General features: G+C 40.8%; 1 protein-coding gene and 1 long non-coding RNA gene across 5 annotated transcripts in view; one reads left to right on the top strand and one right to left on the bottom strand.

The window, feature by feature from the left end:
• LOC110128061 (uncharacterized) overlaps nucleotides 1–9,067 on the bottom strand; it is a 44,478-nt gene extending 35,411 nt beyond the window's left edge. For 2 of the 3 annotated variants that reach the window (XR_011492780.1, XR_011492781.1), the window contains exon 1: nucleotides 8,578–9,067. This is a non-coding gene — a long non-coding RNA (uncharacterized lncRNA). The remainder of the gene's footprint in view (nucleotides 1–8,577) is intronic. The other variant, XR_011492782.1, reaches the window with a different exon arrangement.
• PPP3R1 (protein phosphatase 3 regulatory subunit B, alpha) overlaps nucleotides 4,261–22,374 on the top strand; it is a 62,914-nt gene continuing 44,800 nt past the window's right edge. The window contains exon 1 of one of the 2 annotated variants that reach the window (XM_020878607.2): nucleotides 4,261–4,413. In XM_020878607.2, coding sequence (XP_020734266.1) covers nucleotides 4,276–4,413 — 138 coding nt within the window. In that variant the 5' untranslated portion in view covers nucleotides 4,261–4,275. Of the gene's footprint in view, nucleotides 4,414–8,129; nucleotides 8,214–22,374 lie in introns of those variants that run through there. The other variant, XM_020878608.2, reaches the window with a different exon arrangement.

The raw sequence follows: 22,374 nt of genomic DNA, 5'->3' as shown, positions 1-22,374 counted from the left end.
AGAAAACAGAGTAAGTAGCTACTGTCAAGTCAGCATTAATTAACCTATTCTCTGTAAGTAGAGTGGTTGGTAATTTACTAGATGGTCTACCTTCCAATCGAACCATTGAATGTATACTTTATAATGTTTTGCATGGGAGAGATAGATTAATTATATGAAAAAAGTTCTTAATTAACTAGAAGATATTTATATATTAAAGGTGTTAACTTTTAAATTATCATTCATATGTTATTTTTCCCCCATATTCAGAATGGGAAAATAATCTTTAAAAATGCCACAAACTTAGTCAAAACATGATAAGGGGATATCCTTCACGTACAAAGTTTTTATAAATCACTAAAAATGACCAATTTCCCCAAGAAAAGTGACCAATGAACAGGTAAGTCACAGGAATATATTCTCAGCAGTTGAGTTAAAAGATCAAAATTTAAGAAAAATGTTCAATATTACTAGTAAACCAAGAAATACAAATTATGATGAGGCGCCAGTTTAAAAAAAAAAACTCTACATTTAAAAGAAATATCAATACAGTTTATACTGCTGTTGAGAAATGTGCATTGCTGGTGGGAAATCTACAAAATTTCTTGAGAGTAATCGGAGTCTCTCTCTGTCTCTGTCTCTCTCTCTCTCTACGTATATGTAATATAAAGTCTTTAAAATGTTTATACCCTTTGGTTCTATAACTCCACTACTATGAATGTATCCTAAAAAAAAAAATCAGAAATGTGCACAAAGATTTTACAAAAGTGTTTAATATATAATGTAATAGGAAAAACTGAAAACAACCAAAATAAAAATTAAGTTATAGGAGATTCTTAGTTAAATAAATTATGGCATACATTAACATTACTGAACACATATAAGTTGAAAATCATATTCTTGAAGAATATGTACAGATGGGAGAAACATTTCCAAAATATTAAGTAGAAGATTATAAGACAGTAGGTCCCAATTATACACATATATTTTAATATACATTATATATATTTATAATTATATATTTTATATACATAGAAAAAATACTGGATACACATCCAAATATAAACAATAATTATCTTTTGCTGACATAATTACAGATCATTTTCTTGTTTTGTAATTTTCTGTATGTAAAACATTTTCTATAACCTTGCTACTGATCCAGTGGTTTTCCTCCAAGGGCCCTCTTCCATTTATGTCATTAAACAATTGCCCAGTGTCCAGAGTCAGACAAAAGAGAGAACCAGGTTTCCTCAAAAGTGAGACATTCAGAGTAGTTCCCTCTAGTGGAAACAATGGCAGTGAAGGACTGGTTACAAATGCCTAATACTGAGCTTCAGTGTTCCCCACTCTGCACACACCCATCTAGAAAACGCCAGGCTAAGCTAAGCACCAGTTTGTGGCTTACCATATCATGAGGGTATGGCTTTCTCTTAATGGCACTGTAATGGCATCGCATTGCCTCTTCACTCCCCCAGAGAAGTCAGGGGGACCTCTGAGATCTGCCATCTTATAAACAACTAATTCCTAGTACTGGTAGTTATAATCTACAAAATATCATTCCCTTTTCTTGGGGTTAGTCTGATCCTGGTGTGCATACCTTTTCATTTATCAGATGGGTTAAGTCAATGAATGGATATTTTATGCCAAATCAATCTTTTTTTGTTTTGCTAGTTTATTTATTTCCTTTCCTTTGGAAGCCAAGGTCTATCTTGAAAATTCCCTGAGAAAACCCCTGATGACTGAAAGAAGTGGATTCAGTTTGCTGCACGCTCAAACTCCTGATTCAGCACTAAGGAATGTTATTTTTAGACGGAATATAAAACTGAAACCCTGATCCCTTATTTATTAAAGATCTCTTAGGAATCTTTGTGACATGACAGGCTTAATACTTTATCTTTTACACATTCTCTTTGCATTTTAAAACTTCTCTATAGTATCCTGAGTGCTACGTGAAGTCTACATTAATGTTGTGGGTAAAATACAGAAACCAGATTATAGTAAAAAATAAAACTCTTTAGTGAAAACAAAGTATATTAACTATTAGTTCTATGCAGTTGCTAAAAATATTTTTATAAATTTAAAATTTTTAGTATGTTTGTTGCAATATAGTTAGATGTTGAAAAAGCTATATTAAACATTTTAATATAGAATACATGCATTTTAGTAAAAGTACTGACAATAAACTTTAAATGTTGTTATTTTTCAGTCTCTCTTTCTAATATATTCACATACACAGGGTTTTTTTTTTTCCTTAGATTTGTCCATTCTCATTTGTTCCAATATACATTTTGGTTTTTTAGTGTCTATTACTTGTTTGTTCAAATGCCAAGGGCATCTAAACTAGATTCAATTAACTTGTTGTATTTGAAATTTGCTTACCCTCATAACAAACAAACATATGTTAGTGGTTGGTGATGCATATTCTCAGGTAAAGGACTTGTTCAATAGAGAGCTGTTCAATAGTACTTTTGTGGTGGTCACTATGGTAGCCACAAGGTATACAGCCATCAACCACTTGAAATATAGCTAATGAGACAGAAGAACTAAATTTTAATTTTATTCAATTTTAATTAATTTAAATGTAAACAGCCACAAGTGGCTGGAGGCTACCAAACTACACAGCACAACTTAGGTTTAAACAACTATCCTAAATTCATAAACAGAAAACTCATAATTCATAGAAGTGGACTGGAGTCAGAGGTAGGATTAGAACTGGGGTCTCACTTGAGTGTTACACACAGTCTCCTGTGAAGCACATGTGGATAATGTGAGTGTGTAAGTATATACGTGAGTCAACAAGTATGACAAACAGGTCTTCTCTAGTGTTATATCTGTTTTTCGTTTAAATCATTTTTTTCTGATACACTCACTTAGTGTAAATACTGTTTGAAAAGTGAAGTCGCTCAGTCGTGTCCGACTCTCTGCGACCCCATGGACCGTAGTCCACCAGGCTCCTCTGTCCATGGGATTTTCCAGGCAAGAGTACTGCAGTGGGTTGCTATTTCCTTCTCCAGGGGATCTTCCCGACCCAGGGATTGAACCCGGGTCTCCCGCACTATAGGCAGATGCTTTTACCGTCTGAGCCACCAGGGAAATAAAAAATGCTATAATGTAAATACTCTTGTAAACTAGTAAAATGTAAATACTATAACAGCTTTTCCTTGGTTTCCATTTTTATGTGCAAGAGACCAAAGAAATGAGAATTCTAACTCAGAAAGACTATTTTAAGACACACTCTAGCACATCTCAGTGGATATATATGAATGTAGACCAGCAGCCTGTGCTACTGCATCTGACTTGGTCCTCTTTGACAACACTGCTGGACCACTCCTTTCTCCTGAAACCCCGTCCTTTGGCTTCCTGAGCATCTGTGCTGGATCTCCAGCCCTTCTGTCTAGTTCGTTTTTGTTTCTGTCATTACTTTATCTTTTAGCCACTTAAATGTAGATGTTACCTTGATTCTGCCCTTGGTCTGGCCCTGTTGCTTCTATGCTGATTTTTGACCTTTCTCTCATGGTTTCAACTGTTATACTTATGCAGATAATTACTCAATTATAATGTACTTACTCAATTATAATGTACTTATCATATAGAAAAATCATCAGTTTAGAAATATAATAAAGCTCATCATGTAAAAGGTGTTAATGCATTGCCTTCAAAAACACTGTGAATTTTTCCTTCAACACATGGAATTAGATGTGGATTTAAGAGGTTCAGGAATAAATCTCAGGAAGTTCTTCACCCCCCCCTTTCCTTTTTGGTCCTGTATATAATACAAAAGTAATTTATATAGCCAATTTACTGAATAAGTTTTGGAAACTTTCCCAATTAAGGAATATTTCTAACCTGTGTTTCATCTGAAAAGTAAATTACAGATTTTATTTTGAACAGACTCAATATTATTAATTCTCTTATGGTAATTTGAAAAGTTGCATACAATTCCATAGTTTTAAAAATAATTATGTGTAGAATTAAAAAAAAAAATCCACCCAGCACTTGGTACGCATTTCTCCCAAATTCATTAATTCACAAAGCTATATATATATTTTAAGAGCATCGATTTCTATCATTGTGTTTTTAATAGCAAATACAGAGTTTCAGCTACATTATAATATAAGTAGGCTTTTGTAGGAAGGCCATTGTTTACAGAATTCTTTGTAAAATCATTTCTATGGAGAGATGAGTTTCCAAGGTAGAACTTGGAATCCTTGGTTCCTATCTTCGCTGCTTAGCAAGAAGGGAACTAGCCACTTCCCTGCCAACTCAGGTGCCAAGGAATCTTCCCTCAACCGCACCATGGAGCAGGGGGCTACCTGGCATCCCTGCTTTCTTCTTGGTATAAAAAGAGATTCTAGGAAGGAAAGTGATTTTTTCCCCATGCAACCTCGGTGCTCACAGCAAAGAGAATTTTATATGAAACTGGATGACAGAAAGGTACAAAATATTCTTAAATCTTGGCTTCATAAGCTGGGACATGTATGGTTTTATTTAGGAGGGTAGGTAGATGTTTCCTCTGTGTTAACAGATGTGTACTAAAAAGGAACAGACATTATTTACAAGTCGTTTTGATTTTTCTTCAAGTGGCATTTTCTTCCCATGTATGAGTATAAAGTTAAATGAGTATAAAAGTTAAACCATTTAACTTTATGTTGACCACACTGTCATTCAACATAATCGTGAATGGCAGTGCGTTATTTTGGGGTAATACTGCACAGGAATGTCTTAAACAACTATAGAAATGGTAACTCAGCTCTTCTGCCACTCTTATATATGACATATAAGGAAATGACCACAATCAGACCTTTATCAGACCACAATCAGACCAGAAATCCAGGTAGATTTCTGGATATCATAATGACCTTGATAAAATTACCTGTGATATAGCTAACTTCAGAAAGATAACTGCAGACACACTGAAGTCTAAACCTGTTGTGCGGTCAAATATGACTGCAAACATTACTCTTTTTCTTAAAACCTCAAAAAAATTTTCTACTTAGCTTTATTAGGATCTTGGGGTCCTTTCTTTCTCTTGTGACTAAATAAGGGGACACCTGAAGATTTCAATTTTGAGTTCTTCTTTTTGAGATGATTCCCACATCACTCTCCCTTTCTACCCTACAGTTCCAGCTTCTTTCTCCTTGGGTGCTTCCACAAGGATATCTCACCAGCAACTCAAATTTAGCATTTTAAAATCCAAACTCATCTCTTTCCACTCAGCAATCAAACTTCTCCAGACTTCTCTGTTTCTCACAATAGTACCACTATTTTCTGTCATCAAACTAAAACTATAATGGTCATCTTTTATTTCCCCTCTTCTTATTCCCTACATTGGTTAAATTGCATAGTTAGTCCATTTTTACTCCATGTCTTTCCTATTGATCCCTTCCTTTTCTCCACTATTGATACTTCTCCTGACCTCATGCTAGCTGTTACCATTACTGTAACTGGTATCTCTGTCTTAAGTGTCTCTCCCTCCGACTTACCTCCATAATACTCCCCAACAATCATCTTTTAGATGCTAAGTTTTCTAGGAAATAATAATCCATTTATTACATATGTCCTTTGCCCTGTGTGTTTTTGGCAGAACCACTAGGTACCTGATCCCTTAGTAAAAAACAAGAAGACTGATTACAATACTTTCTATTTTGACCTCAAGGGAAAAACCTGGATGATAAAGGTGCATTTTGGATTTACCTCTCTTAATGAATTCAGAATAATCTGTTTCAGAGTCAGAGATGCTACCAGTTTGTATATTATGCAGTATATACAAAACTGGGACAATATAAGTGGTGAATTCTGGTAAATTTGCAGGATGCCAAGCAACAAGTGAACTGGCCTTGGTTTCTTGCTTTTGTTAGTCACAAAGCCTAGCCAATCTTTCACAGCTCTGAACTCTTAAATTCCTGATTTAAGTTCACAATAGACGTTTGTTGAATGATTATAGCCTACATTGGTACAAATCATGACAAAATTATGGGTCACTTTGAATCTATTGCATCCCATATAGCTCAAATTCTTTCTCAGTATTTAATCCTCAGTCAAAATGATAATTTCATTTTCACTAAATGTATCCGAGGGACACACAAATGCAGTTACAGTGATGATCTCTGAGAGGTTGAGTTGAGGGGGAGGAATTTTTAAAATACTGTTCTTTTAAAAAGTGAGCTTGTCTTAATTTTATGATGAAAAACTAATTAAAATTAATATACCTAGCAAACATAAATGACAATTATCTCAGGGATTTCCCTCTGTTTTGGAATACATATTGGAATCTAAATAGCAACATATCTAAGTCAAGACTTATTAACAGATTAAACGGTGGAAGAAACAGGGTCATTTCTTGGCCTTTCTTCCAGACATTCGCTATGTGATACAGCTTGTCATCAAAGTTACTTTTCCGTATTTACCCTGAAACGGAAACACAGTAGTTTTTAAAGAAGAGGCGGGGACGAAGGGTGAGTTGCACATCTCTAGGGCACATCACTGAGGTTCTATTACAAATGATGAATGTTTATCACACAGAAAAATGACTAGCGCGTAAGAATAAAACCCATGTAAAAAAAAAAAAAAAAAGAATAAAACCCATGTAAGGAGCTTTAGCAGACTGCCTTTAAAAATACTATAGCTTTTAATAAAACTATTGAAAAGAATTTGTTCATTAGTTTCTGACCACTCAGTAAACATCTCTCTCTCTCTCTCTCTCTCTCTCTCTCACACACACACACACACACACACACACACACACACACACGATTATCAAGAGTTGAAAGGGAGTAACTGGTTAAAACTGTTGCAAATTGCTTCCATCATTATCCTTAATCACACCTCTCCTGGCAGCTCTTTTTCTTTTTCCCTGAACATAACTTTCCTCTTTAGGCTTTTCTGGATCCCACGTCCCACCGCAGTCTGAATTTTCTGAGAACAGTAATTACCACCAAAGTGAATACAGCCCTACTAAAGGGACAAGTGGGCAATCGGTCTCTCAACGTTTCACCAAAACGCTGCCACGTCAAAAAGGTAGCCTGGAGGGTTTCAGGAAAATCCAGAGCTGTGTGCGAAGGGCTTCGCGGCAGCCTCTATCGTGTTTCGCTGACTGCACGCCTCCTCCAGTCTTCCCAACCCGGCTCCTGACTGCCAACCTATATAGGAGTGCAGGAGTGTGGGCCTGAGGGCGCTGCACCTGGGTGACAACTGTCTAGATGCGACATGCATTCTGAAGGGCATCCAAGCCATCACACTGATGCAAAGATACCTGTCTTCAGGCGCAAACTGATTCCCTCTAGCCCCAGGGCTGGGGTTGGCCTCTTTTTGGTGAAGAGTCTGGGTGTTCCGACCTTACGGCCGCTCATCTGTTCCTCCTCTCCTACGAGGTTTCCACTAAGGCCCCCTGTGCCCAGGCTCGCGCACCCCTCGCACTTCCTCCCTCACAGGGAACCCTCGTATTTCCTCGTTTCCCCCTCTCGGCTCAGACTCCCCCTCTTCACCCCCTCCACCCCGCCCGCCTCCAGCCACATGACAGGAAGGGCTCCACCACGCGACGTCACTGACGTCCGCGCCCCCGCCCCCGCGCTCCCCCCGCCCTGCACGCAGGGGGCGGCCGGCGCGCTCCGCGCTCCCCAACCAGAGCTCGCCAGAGCGCCGCCGCGGCCGCTGCCGAGCGGGTGCGCGGGTTCCCGGATGTGCGGCGCTCGCGGAAGCCCCGCCCCCGCCGCCGGCTCCGCGCGCGCCCCCGCCCTCCGCCCCGCGCGCCGCTGCGCTCCGCTTTCCCCTCCCTCTCCTGCCCTCCCCCTTTTTCGTGCCTTGAGGTTGCGGGTCAGTGCGAGCCACTGCAGTGAGTCCGTCACGGCTCCGGTGCGGGCGCGAGCACGAGTGCGAGGCTGCAGCCCCCAAGCCGCTTGGCCCCCTTCTCCCCCGCCTCCCCCCCCCCGCTCGGTCTCTCCCCACTTCTCGCCGTGTCTCCTCCCGCGCTCTCCGTCTCAGAATCTCGACCTTAATTTCTCTTCTCCCCGCCAGCTCCCGCGTGTCCAGTCACCCCGGCCGGCGCGCTCCCCGCGGCGGCGCCTGCCCTCCCCCAGCCTGAACCCCCCCTCCCCCGCGGGCGTCCCGAGGGCCGCAGCCGCCCCAGCCGAGCGTAGCTGGGCCGCCACTGCCGCCGCCGCTGCTTCCTGCGGGAGCCCGTCAGAGCGCCGACACTCTTCTCTGCGCGAGCGAGCCGCCGACCGCCCAGCAAAATGGTGAGCTCTCCGCTTCCCCACGCACCATCGCTCCCCGCCCGCCGCTTCCAGGGGCGAGGGCGGGGGCGAGCCCCGACGCCCCCGGGCGGCTTCCCCCGGTGGAAAATTCGAGAGACCTGAGAAAGCCCCAGCGGCCCGGGGGCGACGGGCGGCAGATTGACAGCCCGGCGGGGCCCCCGCGCCCGCCCCCGGGCCTCCGCGGGGCGCCCCTCCACCCCTCCCCCCCCCGCGCCCCTGGGATTCCGCCCGGGCCTCGACCCCCAGCCACCCCGGCCGTCCGCACGGGACTGTCCCCAGATCGGCCCGCTTTCCCTCTCTCCGGACCCTCCTCCACGTGGACCCCCCCCCTCACCCCCAGACTCACTCTCTCAAGTTCGGGGAGATTCCGGAATCCTACGGCAATCATAGGTGGCGAATGGCTCTTTATATAAGACCCACTTTCTCTCCAGGGCCGCTCTCTCCCCCACTCCCACTCTATTTTGAAGCAGCGAGTCTTGGCAGGAATCCTGCCACTTACTTCCCCCCTCTCTCGTTAGTGTTTATTTCACTGCTGTTTGCAACCTTACGAGGCTTTTTTTTTTTTTTTTTTTCCTTCTTCGCTGCTGGTTTCTCTTTGCAGTGGCGAACCGGAAAGGTCCAAGGTGTAGATTCACGAACACAGTGTAGCTCGGATTGTGATAAACGGGGATACTTGTTTTTAACAGTGCTTACAGACTGCCAAGGGTTTCTCGTTTTCTTTGTTACCATCGTAAGTCTCTCCGGTGCGGGTTGTTTTTGAATCATGGCGATTTAAATTTGTCTTTCCTTACCCTCACAGTAATCCCTAGGTAGAGCTCACTGCTGTAGTGTTTCCGACCGACGCTAGGGGTGTGTCTCCCGCCTCTGTCACTGTAGCCAAGAAATCCACGACGCCCTTTTAGCCTGTTACCCTACCGGTTCTCTAGCTCCGGCTAGCCCGTGGAGTTTTCTCTTTGTAATCAAGGATTGCATGCAGAGTAGAAAAAGTTTGCAGTGCTTTTTCGTCTAGATCAGATATCCGAACAGGTGATTTGGTCGTTAGGCTATTTCTAAAAGTTTTTGAACAGTTGTCCGAAGATTATTCCTACTGATTGCTAGGCGTTGAGTAATGTCTTACAGCTTTTAATTGTATTGTATTTCATCTTGTATGTAAAATTTAAGTATTTCAAAATAGCGTGGTGGGTGAGTGAAGAAATTCTGTGGACTGCAACTTGAGATCAGTTTAGTGTGATTGTGGGGGAAGAAAGTGACAGTAGTCAAGTAACTCAGCTTTTATTTAAAAAACAGGACGAGCGAATAAGTGCACCTATTGTGTGTGTGCTCAGTCGTGTGAGACTCTGCGACCTCATGGATTATAGCCCACCAGGCTCCCTCTTTCATGGGATTTTCAGGGCAAGGATACTGGAGTCGGGTTGCCATTCTCTTCTCCAGGAGAATCTTCCCAACCCAGGGATCGAACCTTCGTCTTCTGCATTGGCAGGCGGATTTTTTTACCACTGAGCCATCTGGGAAGCCCCAAGTGCACCTATTAGTGTCCTTAAAATTCAGATTAGGAGCAGACTTAAATGATTAGTGATTTTGATATGCGGAGGAGGTTTTTCCTTGCCAACTTGGGAGGCAGCTTCGAGACGATTTTGGCCTTCAAAGTCAAAACTTAGGTTTTTCCAGACTGCTACAAAAACAAGTTATATCAGAGCCATTCATAGTACAGTCTCTCTCTCTTTTTTTTTTTTGGCATAATCTTTTGGAGTTATGAATTGTGCTTTAGTGCTTTAATACAGCTTCCTTATAGATGTATTTTACCCGAGGGTCCAAATCTTGAAGATCTTTGTCCAGTGTTTTTTACCTGTATTTATGAAGGATACGTTTTGAGGAACAAAGACCTAGTCTTGTTTATGTAGCGTATAGGAGAATGATCTGACTGCCAAATAGTTCTTTTCCCCTCTATGGTGCATCCTCCAGCCTTGAACTACAGTCAGAATTTGGGAAATCCTCTTTTAGCTTTTAAATTTATCTTCAATGTTAGTGTTTATCTTTCAAAAGTGTTTTAAACTTCCATAGGATATTTTTTTCTTCCAGGTCATTATTTCCCTCTTTCCAGTTTCCTTTTTAGTATTTATTTTCTGGTTTGCTCTTGGCTCTTTTTTCTGCCGTCCTCTCAATACCATTTCAGGGCATAATTTGTCATGACAGTGGCTCCTCAACTTTTAAGATTGTGTTGGTCTGTTGAGTATGGCAGTGGTTCGAAACTGTCAAGCCTGTACCTCAATTGTGCTTTACGGAGTATTGATTAACTCAAATAAATAGGAGGTTTGGGAGTGATCTGGTTCATTTTCTTGTTAATTGAGCATGTCGTTCTGAAAACTTTCACTGTCTTTGGAAAATGTAATTTCTCCTGAGTATCATGGACATACTTGGATTTTTGTCAATAGATTTTAATTTGTGAGTGAGTTAGTGATTAATTCAGGTAAGGGGAAAGCACAGGAGCTTAGACATTGGATTGAACCCATCAAGACTCTTTGACAGGTATTAATTTTAGTTGCTACCTTAAAAGTAGCCAACTTGTTTTTTGCCTGCTGTATCTTTCCCTCTCTTCATCATCTTTGTTTGACTCTTAAAATGTTGAGCAAGTGGGCTGAAAATTATGCATGTCTCCCATATAAAATAGTGGGTACTGAGCTCCTAAGAATTTTTCTTGAATCATGAATGATCAGTTTTCTGTGATTACATAAATGAATGTATATTTATTGAAAGAAGTGGATGTCATCACAATTTTTTCTGTAGGTAGGTGTGTATAGTTTTAGATAGAGTACTTCAGTGTTACTGAAATGCTGAGGTAGAATAAGAATAAAATAATCAAATAGAATACTTGTTTGAGTGACTGAAAGTTGCTCAGTCGTATCCAACACTGCTTGTTTAGATGGGTATAATTTGAAAACACTCGCAGAGTAAGTTTTGAAGGAGTAAACTTTGTATGGGCATTTTTAGAAACTAGCTAACTTTTCATTTATCAGAGGTGGTTTTTACTTGTTCTTAGTGTAATTCAGAAATACGACCAGGTTTTTGGTTGGGATAGGTAATACAGATTTTGTTTTGGATGCATAAATGAACATACTGTATAAATAATTAGCTATTCTTTTAAGTTTTGTTTCTTAGGGTAACCTTATATTTCATAAGTGACCTTTTTATATTTTTGTGTTTTTTAAACTTTTTATTAAAATTATCTCCACTATCTGTGATGAGAGCCTGAAGCATATTTATTGCTGTCTGCAATAACTGCACTTGGGGTTGTACACAGGATATTTTAGTTCGGATTCTCTGACCAAGAAAGGCTACTTTTAAAAAAAAGGTAAGCAACCTGCCTTATGGCCAACAGAATTAAAATTCAAAACAATCATAAAGAGAAAATTTCTCCACTTACTGTGTCCCATAGTTGTTTAAAAAAATAAAAAGGTTCAGAGTACAAGGTAAAGAAGCTGACTAAGGGTCAGTCAGCAATAAGAGGGACAGATAAGTGTGGGAGGATCAGGCGTCTGTCATAGGCAGTCAGGCAAGCAGAAAGTACAGAGCAGTGTAAGAAGTCAGCTTGGGCCAGGAGGATTAAGCGACTCAGTCTGCGGGCTCAGAGTCTGGGCAGTCAACAGGGATTCATTCACATCAACAAATGCTTGTCGATTTCATCTGCTCTTCACTGGTTACTGTGCTAGGTTGTGGAGAATATTAAAATGATTAAAGCAGCTTTCCTTCCTTCGTTTAAATGGAGAATGGAAGACAACTGCCAATAGGTTTGGGGAAAAAATTAGCATTCATTACCACATGAATAATGTACCCAAGGCTGGATACAAATAAAGAGCAAGATCAGTTTCTGTGGGATTAGGGAAAGTTTTATGAAGGAGATGACAATTGGGCTGGGTCTAAAAAGATTATTCAGGTTGCAGTAGTCAGAGATGGATGCAGCTGGGAAAAGACTTTAAATTCTCGAGTGAGGAAGAGACAACATATATTTGGAGCTCTGACACTCAAGATGTGATTCCTGTATTAGCTGTATCAGCATCATCTGGAAAGTTGTTAGGTCCCACGCTGAACCAGCTGAATCTAGAACTCCGGGGTGGGGCCAAGTGGTCTGGATTTATATTGCCTTCTGGGTAATTCTGATCTATGCTAAATTTTGAGAGCCGCCATTTAGAGAATGGTTCAGTGGTAAAGAATCTGCCTGCCAATGCAGGAGATATGGGTTCAGTCCCTGGGTTGAGAAGATCCCCTGGAGAAGGAATTGGCAACCCACTCCAATATTCTTGCCTGGGAAATCCCATGGACAGAGGAGCCTGGCGGGCTACAGTCCATGTGGTCACAGAAGAGTTGGACATGACTTAACAACAACAATTTTGAGAGTAATGTTGCTGTTGTTCAGTCTCTCAGTTGTGTCCGACTCTTTGCCACCCCATGGACTGCAGCATGCCAGGCCTCTTTTGTCCCTCACCATCTCCAGGAGTTCACCCAAGTTCATGCCCGTTGAATCAGTGATGCCATCCAGCCATCTCATCATCTGTCATCCCCTGCCCCTGCCTTCAACCTTTCCCAGCATCAGGGTGTTTTCCAGTGAGTCGGCTCTTGGCATCAAGTAGCCAAAGTATTGGAGCTTCAACTTCAGCATCAGTCCTTCCAGGACTGGAGCTTGAAGTCAAGTGGGCCTTATGAAGCACTGCTACTAATAATGCTAGTGGAAGTGATAGAATTCCAGCTGAGCTATTTAAAATATTAAAGATGATGGTGTTAAAGTGCTGCACTCAATATGTCAGCAAATTTGGAAAACCGCCAGTGGCCACAGGACTGGAAAAGGTCAGTTTTCATCCCAGTTCTAAAGAAGAGTCGTGCTAAAGAATGTTCAGACTACCAGACAATTGCACTCACTTCCCATGCTGGTAAGGTTATGCTCAAAATCCTTCAAGCTAGTCCTCAGCAGTACTTGTATCAAGAACTTCCAGATGTGCAAGCTGGGTTTAGAAAAGGCAGAGGAATCAGAGAACAACTTGGTATGTATGTATTTGACTTTTAGCTGAGTATCTGTTAATATTCCTAACATTGACTATATAAAGAGAAGACATAATTGTAGTTTCGGGAACTTAACCAACTGGGTGAACAAGACAATTGTTACACAGTGTAATGTGTATTAACAGATTAAACACAGGGTGCTGTAAGAGCATGTGGTAGGAAAGAGGTGTAATCCAAACTATGGGGGATTGAATGGAGAGATGAATGTCACTCAAAGAAAGCTTCTTGAAAGAGATGGTGCCTGAGCTGAGTCTTAAAAGAATGAACATCTAGCCAGTGGAAAAGGCACTCTAGGTAGAAAGCTTTATGGAAAGACACCGAGGTATGGCTATCCAGGCCTGAAGTTCAGCATGGCTGTTAGGGTGGCATGGAGAGAGAGGGTGGTCAGGTAGCCGGAGGCAGGATTATAGAAGGGTTTGCTTAACACATGCGGGAGGTAAGTTGTTTTTTTTTTTTTTCTTAAAGCCTGTGGAAGCTATTGTTGTTAAGTAGGAGAATAACATTGTCTCATTCTCATTTTTAGAAAGATGAATTTGATGGTCTGGGGATAAAATAGGAAAGATGAAAGTAGACATGGTGACCAGTTAAAAAGTTAACTGCAGTCACATGAGAAATAAGGACCTCAAAGAATGTAGTAACAGTGCAGGTGGACAGACGAGACCAGGTATGAGACACATTTAGAGGGTAGAAGGTATGACTTGGTGTCTTAGTTTATGGGGAAGGAAAGGGGTGAATCCTGCTGGGGCTTCTGGCTTGGGTGACTGGGTAGATAATAGTGCCAGCCACTCTGCGGTGTTTATCAAGCCTCTGTTTATTTGATTTAGATTTGATTCTAAGGACATACTAGAATGCTATCCATCCTAAAGAAACTTCCAATTTGCTGTAATAACTGTTGTTTCATCTCTAGTCTTCTCTTATCATTTGGTAAATAATGCTTAGAATGCTTTGTTGCAAGATTCTAAGTTCAGTAGAATAGAGTGCCGTGAAATATTAACAGTGCCTGCTGCATAGATACCATGGCCTAGGAGATAGCAGAATGAACTTGACAGCCTGGAGGCAGAAAGAGCTAGCATATGTGTGAGCAGTGATTCTCAAAATAAGGATCCTGAACTAGCACCATGGGCATCATCTGGGACCTTGTTAGAAATGTGCATTCTCTGTCTAGGAGAAACAGGAGAAGGAGATTGGGAGGAGTGATGATGATTTCTACTTAGGACACAGTGAATTTAAAGTAGTCATGGGTCACCTGGGTGGATATGGCTAACAGGCTATATTGGGATGTAGAAAAGAAACTGGGATTTTATTAAAGATTTGAGTGTTATTTGTATTTGTTTTAGGTAGTAGTTGAAGGCATGAAGCTGAATGATAGCCTATAGATCTTTTTGTGTAGTCGCTAAGTTGTGTCTGACTCTTTATGACCCTCATGGACTGCAGCCCGCCAGACTCCTCTGTCCATGGGATTTCCCAGGCAAAAATACTGGAGTGGATTCCCATTTCCTTCTCCAGGGGATCTTCCCGACCCAGGGATTGAACCTGGATCTCCCACATTGGCAGGCAGATTCTTCACCACTGAGCCACCAGGGAAGCCTAATCCTATAGAGAAAGAATATAAAACAATGAAGAGGACAGACCCTAAAGAACACTGCATTTAATAGCAGATGAACCTGTGGATGTTGTCTGAGAATAAATAAGCCAGAGAGATAGTTGGAAAATGAGAGTATTGATGTCACATTTGAAGGAGTCAGCAGTGTGTAGATTTTGCAGAGATCAGGAAAGAGAACTGAGAAGTGTCTTTTGGAGGGAGCCGGCAAGTTCTGGTGACTTTGGCAATAGTACTAGAAAAAAACAACGTTTTGTGCTGGTGGCGAGGAAAACTAGGATGCTGTGAGTTGAGGAATAAATGGGTAGCCAGAGACTGAAAATAGACTATTCTTTAATGCTTGATTTATGGAGAAATGATGAAAGTCAGAAAATTTAGGTTTGAGGAAGTATTTATTTTTAGGGTTAAGGGAATGAACCAGGAAAGAAGGAGCAGTTAAAGATTCAAAGGAAAAGTTAGAATTCTTAATATCTTGAGGGCCCCAGGGAGATAGGAGGGAATATGAGTCTCCTTAGACAGTAAGAGAGATTTTTCTCAACCATTAACATGGGCGAGAGGGAGCTAAAAATGAAAACTATTATAGAAGTTATAATCTTTAAGACAGTAACTTCAATTAAGCCCTAGGTAATGAAAATAAGATTGCAAAGAATGTAAACTGAGAATGCAGAGGCCTTGTCTTTGTCTTTTCATTGTTATAGTCCAAATGCTTGATATATGATAGAGATTAAGTAGTGTTTGAAGAAGGAATATGTGGATGAATAAGTGGAATAAAGAAGTAAATCTTAGATGACAGAGTTGAGGGCAGTGAGTGTCAGTTCACTTTTTGAGCCATTTATGGAAAATGGACAAAGAAAGGTTATCTTGAGTGGTTTACAGTGGGGGTAATTCTTGGTGTTCTTTCGAGTTAGAAGAAAGCCAGGAGAGGGAGCTGTGAGAAAAAGGATGATTAATGGAATGAGATCCAACCAGTCCACCCTAAAGGAGATCAGTCCTGGGTGTTCATTGGAAGGACTGATGTTGAAGCTGAAACTCCAATACTTCGGTCACCTGATGCGAAGAGCTGACTCATTTGAAAAGACCCTGATGCTGGGAAAGATTGAGGGCAGGAGGAGAAGGGGACGACAGAGGATGAGATGGTTGGATGGCATCACCGACTCAATGGACATGAGTTTGGGTGAACTCTGGGAGTTGGTGATGGACAGGGAGGCCTGGCGTGCTGTGGTTCATGGGGTCGCAAAGAGTTGGACACGACTGAGCGACTGAACTGGACTGAACTGAATGGAATGAGCCCAAGAAGTGGTAGGGAAAAAAAATGGATAAAAGGGAAAGAGGGACATGGAAAGAGAAGGAAAGAAAAGAAGATGAAGAGAGTAAGTCATGATGACAGGTATGTTTTAATAATGGAATTCAAACCAGGTGACCCCATATCATCTCAGCAACTGGAGATAGTTTGAGGCAAGATCTGCTGAAGTTGAGACTGATGCTGAGGTGAATGGGGTGGGTTGAGGATGAGAAGTAGGGACACAATTATAATTTCGATTTTGGAAGATTTCATAGGTGGTTAACAGGGTATTAGGTAAATATTAAATAATAGATCCAAGATCTAGAAAGTTCATCTAGGAAAAAGGGGTTTTAACAGGAAAAGAGGTTAATTGTCAGTTTTTGTGTTAGTAACTTCTAATCAAATTACCTAGTTCTAAGAAGAATTATTTTCTGAGTTTAGATTTTATGATAAGGGGAACATCTAGTTGTAGATTAATGTTCTTAAAACATTTTTAAAGTTCTAAACACACCATTGATACCTTTACTTAAAACATAAAGCCATACTGAAAGTTATGAAGTGGAAAATAAGTCTTTCCTGGTCATTCCTTCTTCTTGTGTTGATCATTGTTAAGTGTCTTGTATATTCTTACAAGGAGTTTGTGTGTGTGTGTCCCTTTCTTAAAGCTATGCCAGTGTGTGGATTTATTAATTTTTTTTGGTAATTTAGCTCTTATTAAGGTAAGACTTAAAGAGATTTTTAATGATGCCATGCTCTAGTTTTCTCATTACAATCAGTTTTATTCCAAGGTTTTTAGTGATATTTCAAATGTAAGTATTGAGTCAAAAACAAGTCAGCATACTTTAAGTTAGGTAGCAATTTCATAATGGTTGAGATTGGTACTTCAGCATGAACTATGACAGTATTCTTATAAAAATTACTCTTTGGGAAAATAATATTTCACTAGAACATTTTTTGTACTTATTTTTCCCACTTAGCATCTTATTAAGTGTTAACATCGATAGCCATTTTCTAAATTAAAAAGAGAAAATGATCTTCAAAGTGTACTAGAGAAAGGTTTCATTTTATTTCAGGCTTGCCAAGTTAAATTTCTTCCTCTTTTACCCTTCCAAATAAAACTGTTTATTCAGCCGTCCATCTTCACTCTCTCCCTTTCTGAGTTTTCTCCTTAGAGTCCCACACCCCCTTTGTGGTCTCGGGTTGACAGTAATTATAACTAATGAATGGGCTTTCCTGGTGAGTCAGACGGTAAAGAATCCACCTGCGGTGTGGGAGAGCTGGGTTCGATCCCTTGGTTGAGAAGATCCCGTGGAGGAGGGCATGGTAACCCACTCCAGTATTCTTGCCTGGAGAATCCACTGGTGGTCTACAGTCCATGGGACGGCAAAGAGTTGGACATGACCCAGCGACTAAACACATAGCACATAGCTAATGTATAGATCTGGTGCAGGAATAAAAATTTGAAATGAAATGTGACTAATTCATGTTTTTGGATTTGTCTTTGTGTGCTATAAAAAATGTTTAAAACTTTAGACGATTTCGATAGGAAATCCTTTAAAATTTAGCACAGGTGCTTCAGCAAGTCATAGGTTCTTACCGGTTACTTTCGCAGAGTTCTGTTTTGGTAGTTAAAGCTCTTTCTTACCAGTATCAATGGCAGGGTCATATGGTAACCCCACTGCTATCCTAGAAGCATTTCTGTAAATAAGATAGCACTTTGACTTGTGTTCCAGGAGCATTATTAGGCTCATCTGTGCTCTAGCCAGGTCTCTTCACTTTCGTGAACAATTACAGAGAATTCATTTTTACTTGTATGCCAGAATTAGGTATACAGTTTTATTGCTTATAAAAGCAATAAATGCTGGAGAGGGTGTGAAGAAAAGGGAATCCTCTTACACTGTTGGTGGGAATGCAAATTAGTAGAGCCATTATGGAAAACAGTGTGGAGATTTCTTAAAAAGCTGGAAATAGAACTGCCATATGACCCAGCAATCCCACTTCTGGGCATACACACTGAGGAAACCAGATCTGAAAGAACACGTGCACCCCAATATTCATCGCAGCACTTTTTATAATAGCCAGGACATGGAAGCAACCTAGATGCCCATCAGCAGACGAGTGGATGAGGAAGCTGTGGTACATATACACCATGGAATATTACTCAGCCATTAAAAAGAATTCATTTGAATCAGTTCTAATGAGATGGATGAAACTGGAGCCCATTATACAGAGTGAAGTAAGCCAGAAAGATAAAGAACATTACAGTATACTAACACATAGATATGGAATTTAGAAAGATGGTAACGATAACCCTATATGCAAAACAGAAAAAGAAACTCAGATGTATAGAACAGACTTGTGGACTCCGGGAGAAGGCGACGGTGGGATGTTTCAAGAGAACAGCATCGAAACATGTATATTATCTAGGGTGAAACAGATCACCAGTCCAGGTTGGGTGCATGAGACAAGTGCTTGGGCCTGGTACACTGGGAAGACCCAGAGGGATCGGGTGGAGAGGGAGGTGGGAGAGGGGACCGGGATGGGGAGTACGTGTAAATCCATGGCTAATTCATTTCAATGTATGACAAAAACCACTGCAATGATGTAAAGTAATTAGCCTCCAACTAATAAAAATAAATGGAAAAAAAAAAAAGAATTAGGTATACAGTTTTAAACTTAGGCATGAGAGTGTGATGCACAACTACCTACAAAAAGAGTCCAACCTTTACCATTGGCATTATTAGAGCTGTCTGTTAGCACTTTCACGAACTTTTCCTCACTGTCTATAGTTTTCAGGGTGAGTTTTCATTCATATCCTCCCGAGTGCAGTGCCACATGCATCCTCCTGTTTTAGGCACACAGTAAGCTGCAGCCTGTAGTGTTATTTGCTTGTAACACAATTTTTAATAAAAACTAGAATGTCAGGTAAAACCAGTGCTAATATTAAGGGAAACCTGTGATTTAATGTGTGCTTATGTTGCATCTATTTTCCTAACAAATAGAATTTCATGAATTATAAACTAGTTCATCATAATCTTTCTCAAATAATGAATTTATGAATGTACAGGTATACTTCAGGTCTGCCCTCAGTATCTAGCTGTGACTCTTGACCATCATACTTTTGACTTATCTGTATTTGCTTATTTTCTTGGTTTTTCAGTCTACTGCCATCTAGATCTGTGATGTCCAGTTCAGTAGCTGCTAGCTACATGCGGCTATTTAAAAAAAAAAAAAAAATGAAATAAAATTGTAAATTCAGTTCTTTGGTCATAATATCTGTAAGTGCCCAGGGGCTGCTTGTAGCTTGTGGTTACAGTATTGGTGCAGATATAGAAGACTTTCATCATTGCATAATGCCGGTTAGAGAGTGCTGATCTGGAATGATTATGCATCTGCATGTCATTGAAAATTGCTATGTTGGCAGTAGTCTTCTAATTATCAACATGAGATTGGGGGTTGAAAACATTTGACTTTAGACTCTGGTTCTGCCGTTTTCTAGCTAAGTTGCTGTTAAGTTGCTCAGTCGTGTCCGACTCTTTGCGACCCCATGGACTGCAGCGTGCCAGGCTTCCGTGTCCTTCCGTGGAGCTTGCTCCAACTGATGTCTGTTGAGTCAGTGATGCCATCCAACCATCTTGTTCTCTGTTGCCCTCTTCTGCCTTCAGTCTTTCCCAGCATCAGGGTCTTTTCCAGTGAGTTGGATCTTCATATCTGGTGGCCAAAGTATTGCATCAGGTGGCCACATTCTAGCTAAGTGACCTTGAACAAATGCCATAAACTGTAGACCTTGTTTAGTATGTGTGTAAAGTGGGAATAACTGCACCTGAGAGACAGGTGACCCTAGATAGTCTGGAAATCACTGCCAGCCTAGGCTCCTACATATTATAGAAATTCAGTAAATACTTGTTGAGTGAGTAAATTGAGTGAGTTCATGAATTCTTTATTTATTCTCAGAGTTTCACCATCTTCTATGTACTGATGATTCATATTTTTGGCCCACATTACTCTCTTTTCTAGTCCATAATTGCTTACTGGATATATACTAAATGAGGATGTCTGTAAAATGCCTCAAACTCAACGTAGCTAAAACCACACTCATTATATTATCTTCATATTCATGCTTCATTATTCCTTAATTTTTCTTAATGGAAACAGTATCTGTCCATTCGCTCCTTTCTGGAAACCTGGTATACCTTTTATTTAGCTGGTGAAGAATCCGCCTGCAGTGCAGGAGACCCTGGTTCAATTCCTGGGTCAGGAAGATCCCCTGGAGAAGGGATGGGCCACCCGTTCCCATGTTCTTGGGCTTCCGCGTGGCTCAGATGGTAAAGAATCCATCTTCGATTCAGGAGACCTCGGTTCCATCCCTAGGTTGAGAAGATCGCCACCCATTCCAGTATTGGGGCCTGGGGAATTCCATGTACAGAGGAGCCTGGCAGGCTGTACAGTCCATGGGGTTGCAAAGAGCAACTTTCATTTTCACTGCTACCTAAGTCTTGAGCAGTCATCCGTTAGAGTCTGTACTAAGAGAGTGTGACACAGGAACATCCCCGATGTGGTTTGGGGATGGGAAACTCAGTCACTCACTCGAGGGACTTCTGAGGCGTTCCAGACTGGCTCACCTCCTATCCATATAGAGGAAAATGGACTGTTTTCCCAGCATGTTAATGCTTCCTGCCATCAGTAGCGGCAGTTGAATCTAAAACACAGTAACACAGCTGAAAGCAGCATTCTGCTAAGCAAAGAGTTGTGTATGCTCTGTCCATATACTGCGTTCTTCCTCTTGACTGATACTTGCCGTTTATCTGTGTTGAAATATTTTATTGCACATTTCCCTCAGGGTTTTTTTTTTTTTAGTTCTACCAGTTTATTGCTATCAACCTATGTCCCTCCATCCGCATGCATGTGTTGCTCAGTCGTGTAACCCCATGGAACACAGCCTGCCAGACTCCTCTGTCCATGGCCTTTGCCAGGCATGAATACTGGCGTGGGGTTGTCATTTCCTTCTCCATGCCCCAGTTTTTTCTGCATTGTTTTTCCTTTGTTTCTGTAACTTAGCTTCAGATACCTTTTACACTTTTTTCTATTACAGTTGACCCTTGAACAACATGGATTTGAACTTGGTATGTCTATTTACATGCAAGTTTTTTTCAATAAATACAGTACCGCAAGAGCAGGGGTTGGTTGAATCTGTAGGTATGAATTGCATATGCAGAGGACTGAACTATGGAACTTGAGCATCTGCAGATTTTGGTGTCTGGCAGGTTCCGGAAGCACTCCTGTACTTGGAGCTGTACTTTTAGAAAGTGCGTGCTTGTTAGTTATTTAGCACATCTTTAACTATGTTAATTTGCTTATTAGGATTCTTGTTGGTTTTGTTAGTAGTCTGGTTAAAGTTGCCATGATTTTGAGTGTCTTGCCTCCAGCTGTTTTCCTTAAGCCATGTTATTTTTAAACTGTGATTGATTGTATCCTTGTTTTAAGGTATAGTTTTTAGACCATGAAGATTTTTCAGGAACATTAAGTATCATGTTATAGTAAATGTATCGTGTCATTTAGATCCCAAATTATCCCCTGAATCAACTTTATCCCTATGCTTCTGGCATCATTGCAGTTCCATTATTTCTTACCTGGACTATTTCTGTAGCCTATTTGATGCTTTGCTCTTTTTGCCTCTAGGTTCTTCGTTCTGTCTTCCATACTACCACTAGAATTTGTCTTCTGAAAAAAAAATCTAGTGTTACTACCTTATTTAAAAGTTGATGCCACATCTTCCAGAATTCAACATTTAAACTCTTTTGCATGGCACTTATATTCTGATTCTTATTTCTAGCCAGGGTTATGCTATAACCAAGTCAAACTTCTTGGTTCTTAAATGCCTCATTTTTCACTTATTGGTGCCTTTGTATATACGTTTATTCCATCTGCAATGTCCTTCCATATGCTTTCTCTGTCTGGCAAACTTCAGGATCCTATTCCAGTTGCATTTCCCAACTCCTCAAGGTAATTAATGGCCGTTTGTAAGTAACTTTAATTATAGTACATCCCATATTTCATTGGGTTTCATTGCCTCCCCTCTTAAGTGCTGTGAAATCTCTAGCGTGGGGGATGCATTTTTGTTCATCTTTGTTTATCCAGTTGCCTTTGTGGTATGCTCATGGAATATAAATGCTAATGCTGGGTGGGCAGGTGGGTACTTGGGAAGCCAG

The sequence above is a fragment of the Odocoileus virginianus genome, chromosome 2 (assembly GCF_023699985.2).
Source record: "Odocoileus virginianus isolate 20LAN1187 ecotype Illinois chromosome 2, Ovbor_1.2, whole genome shotgun sequence".
Lineage (NCBI taxonomy): Eukaryota > Metazoa > Chordata > Mammalia > Artiodactyla > Cervidae > Odocoileus > Odocoileus virginianus.
This window is presented reverse-complemented; position numbering and strand designations above follow the sequence as displayed.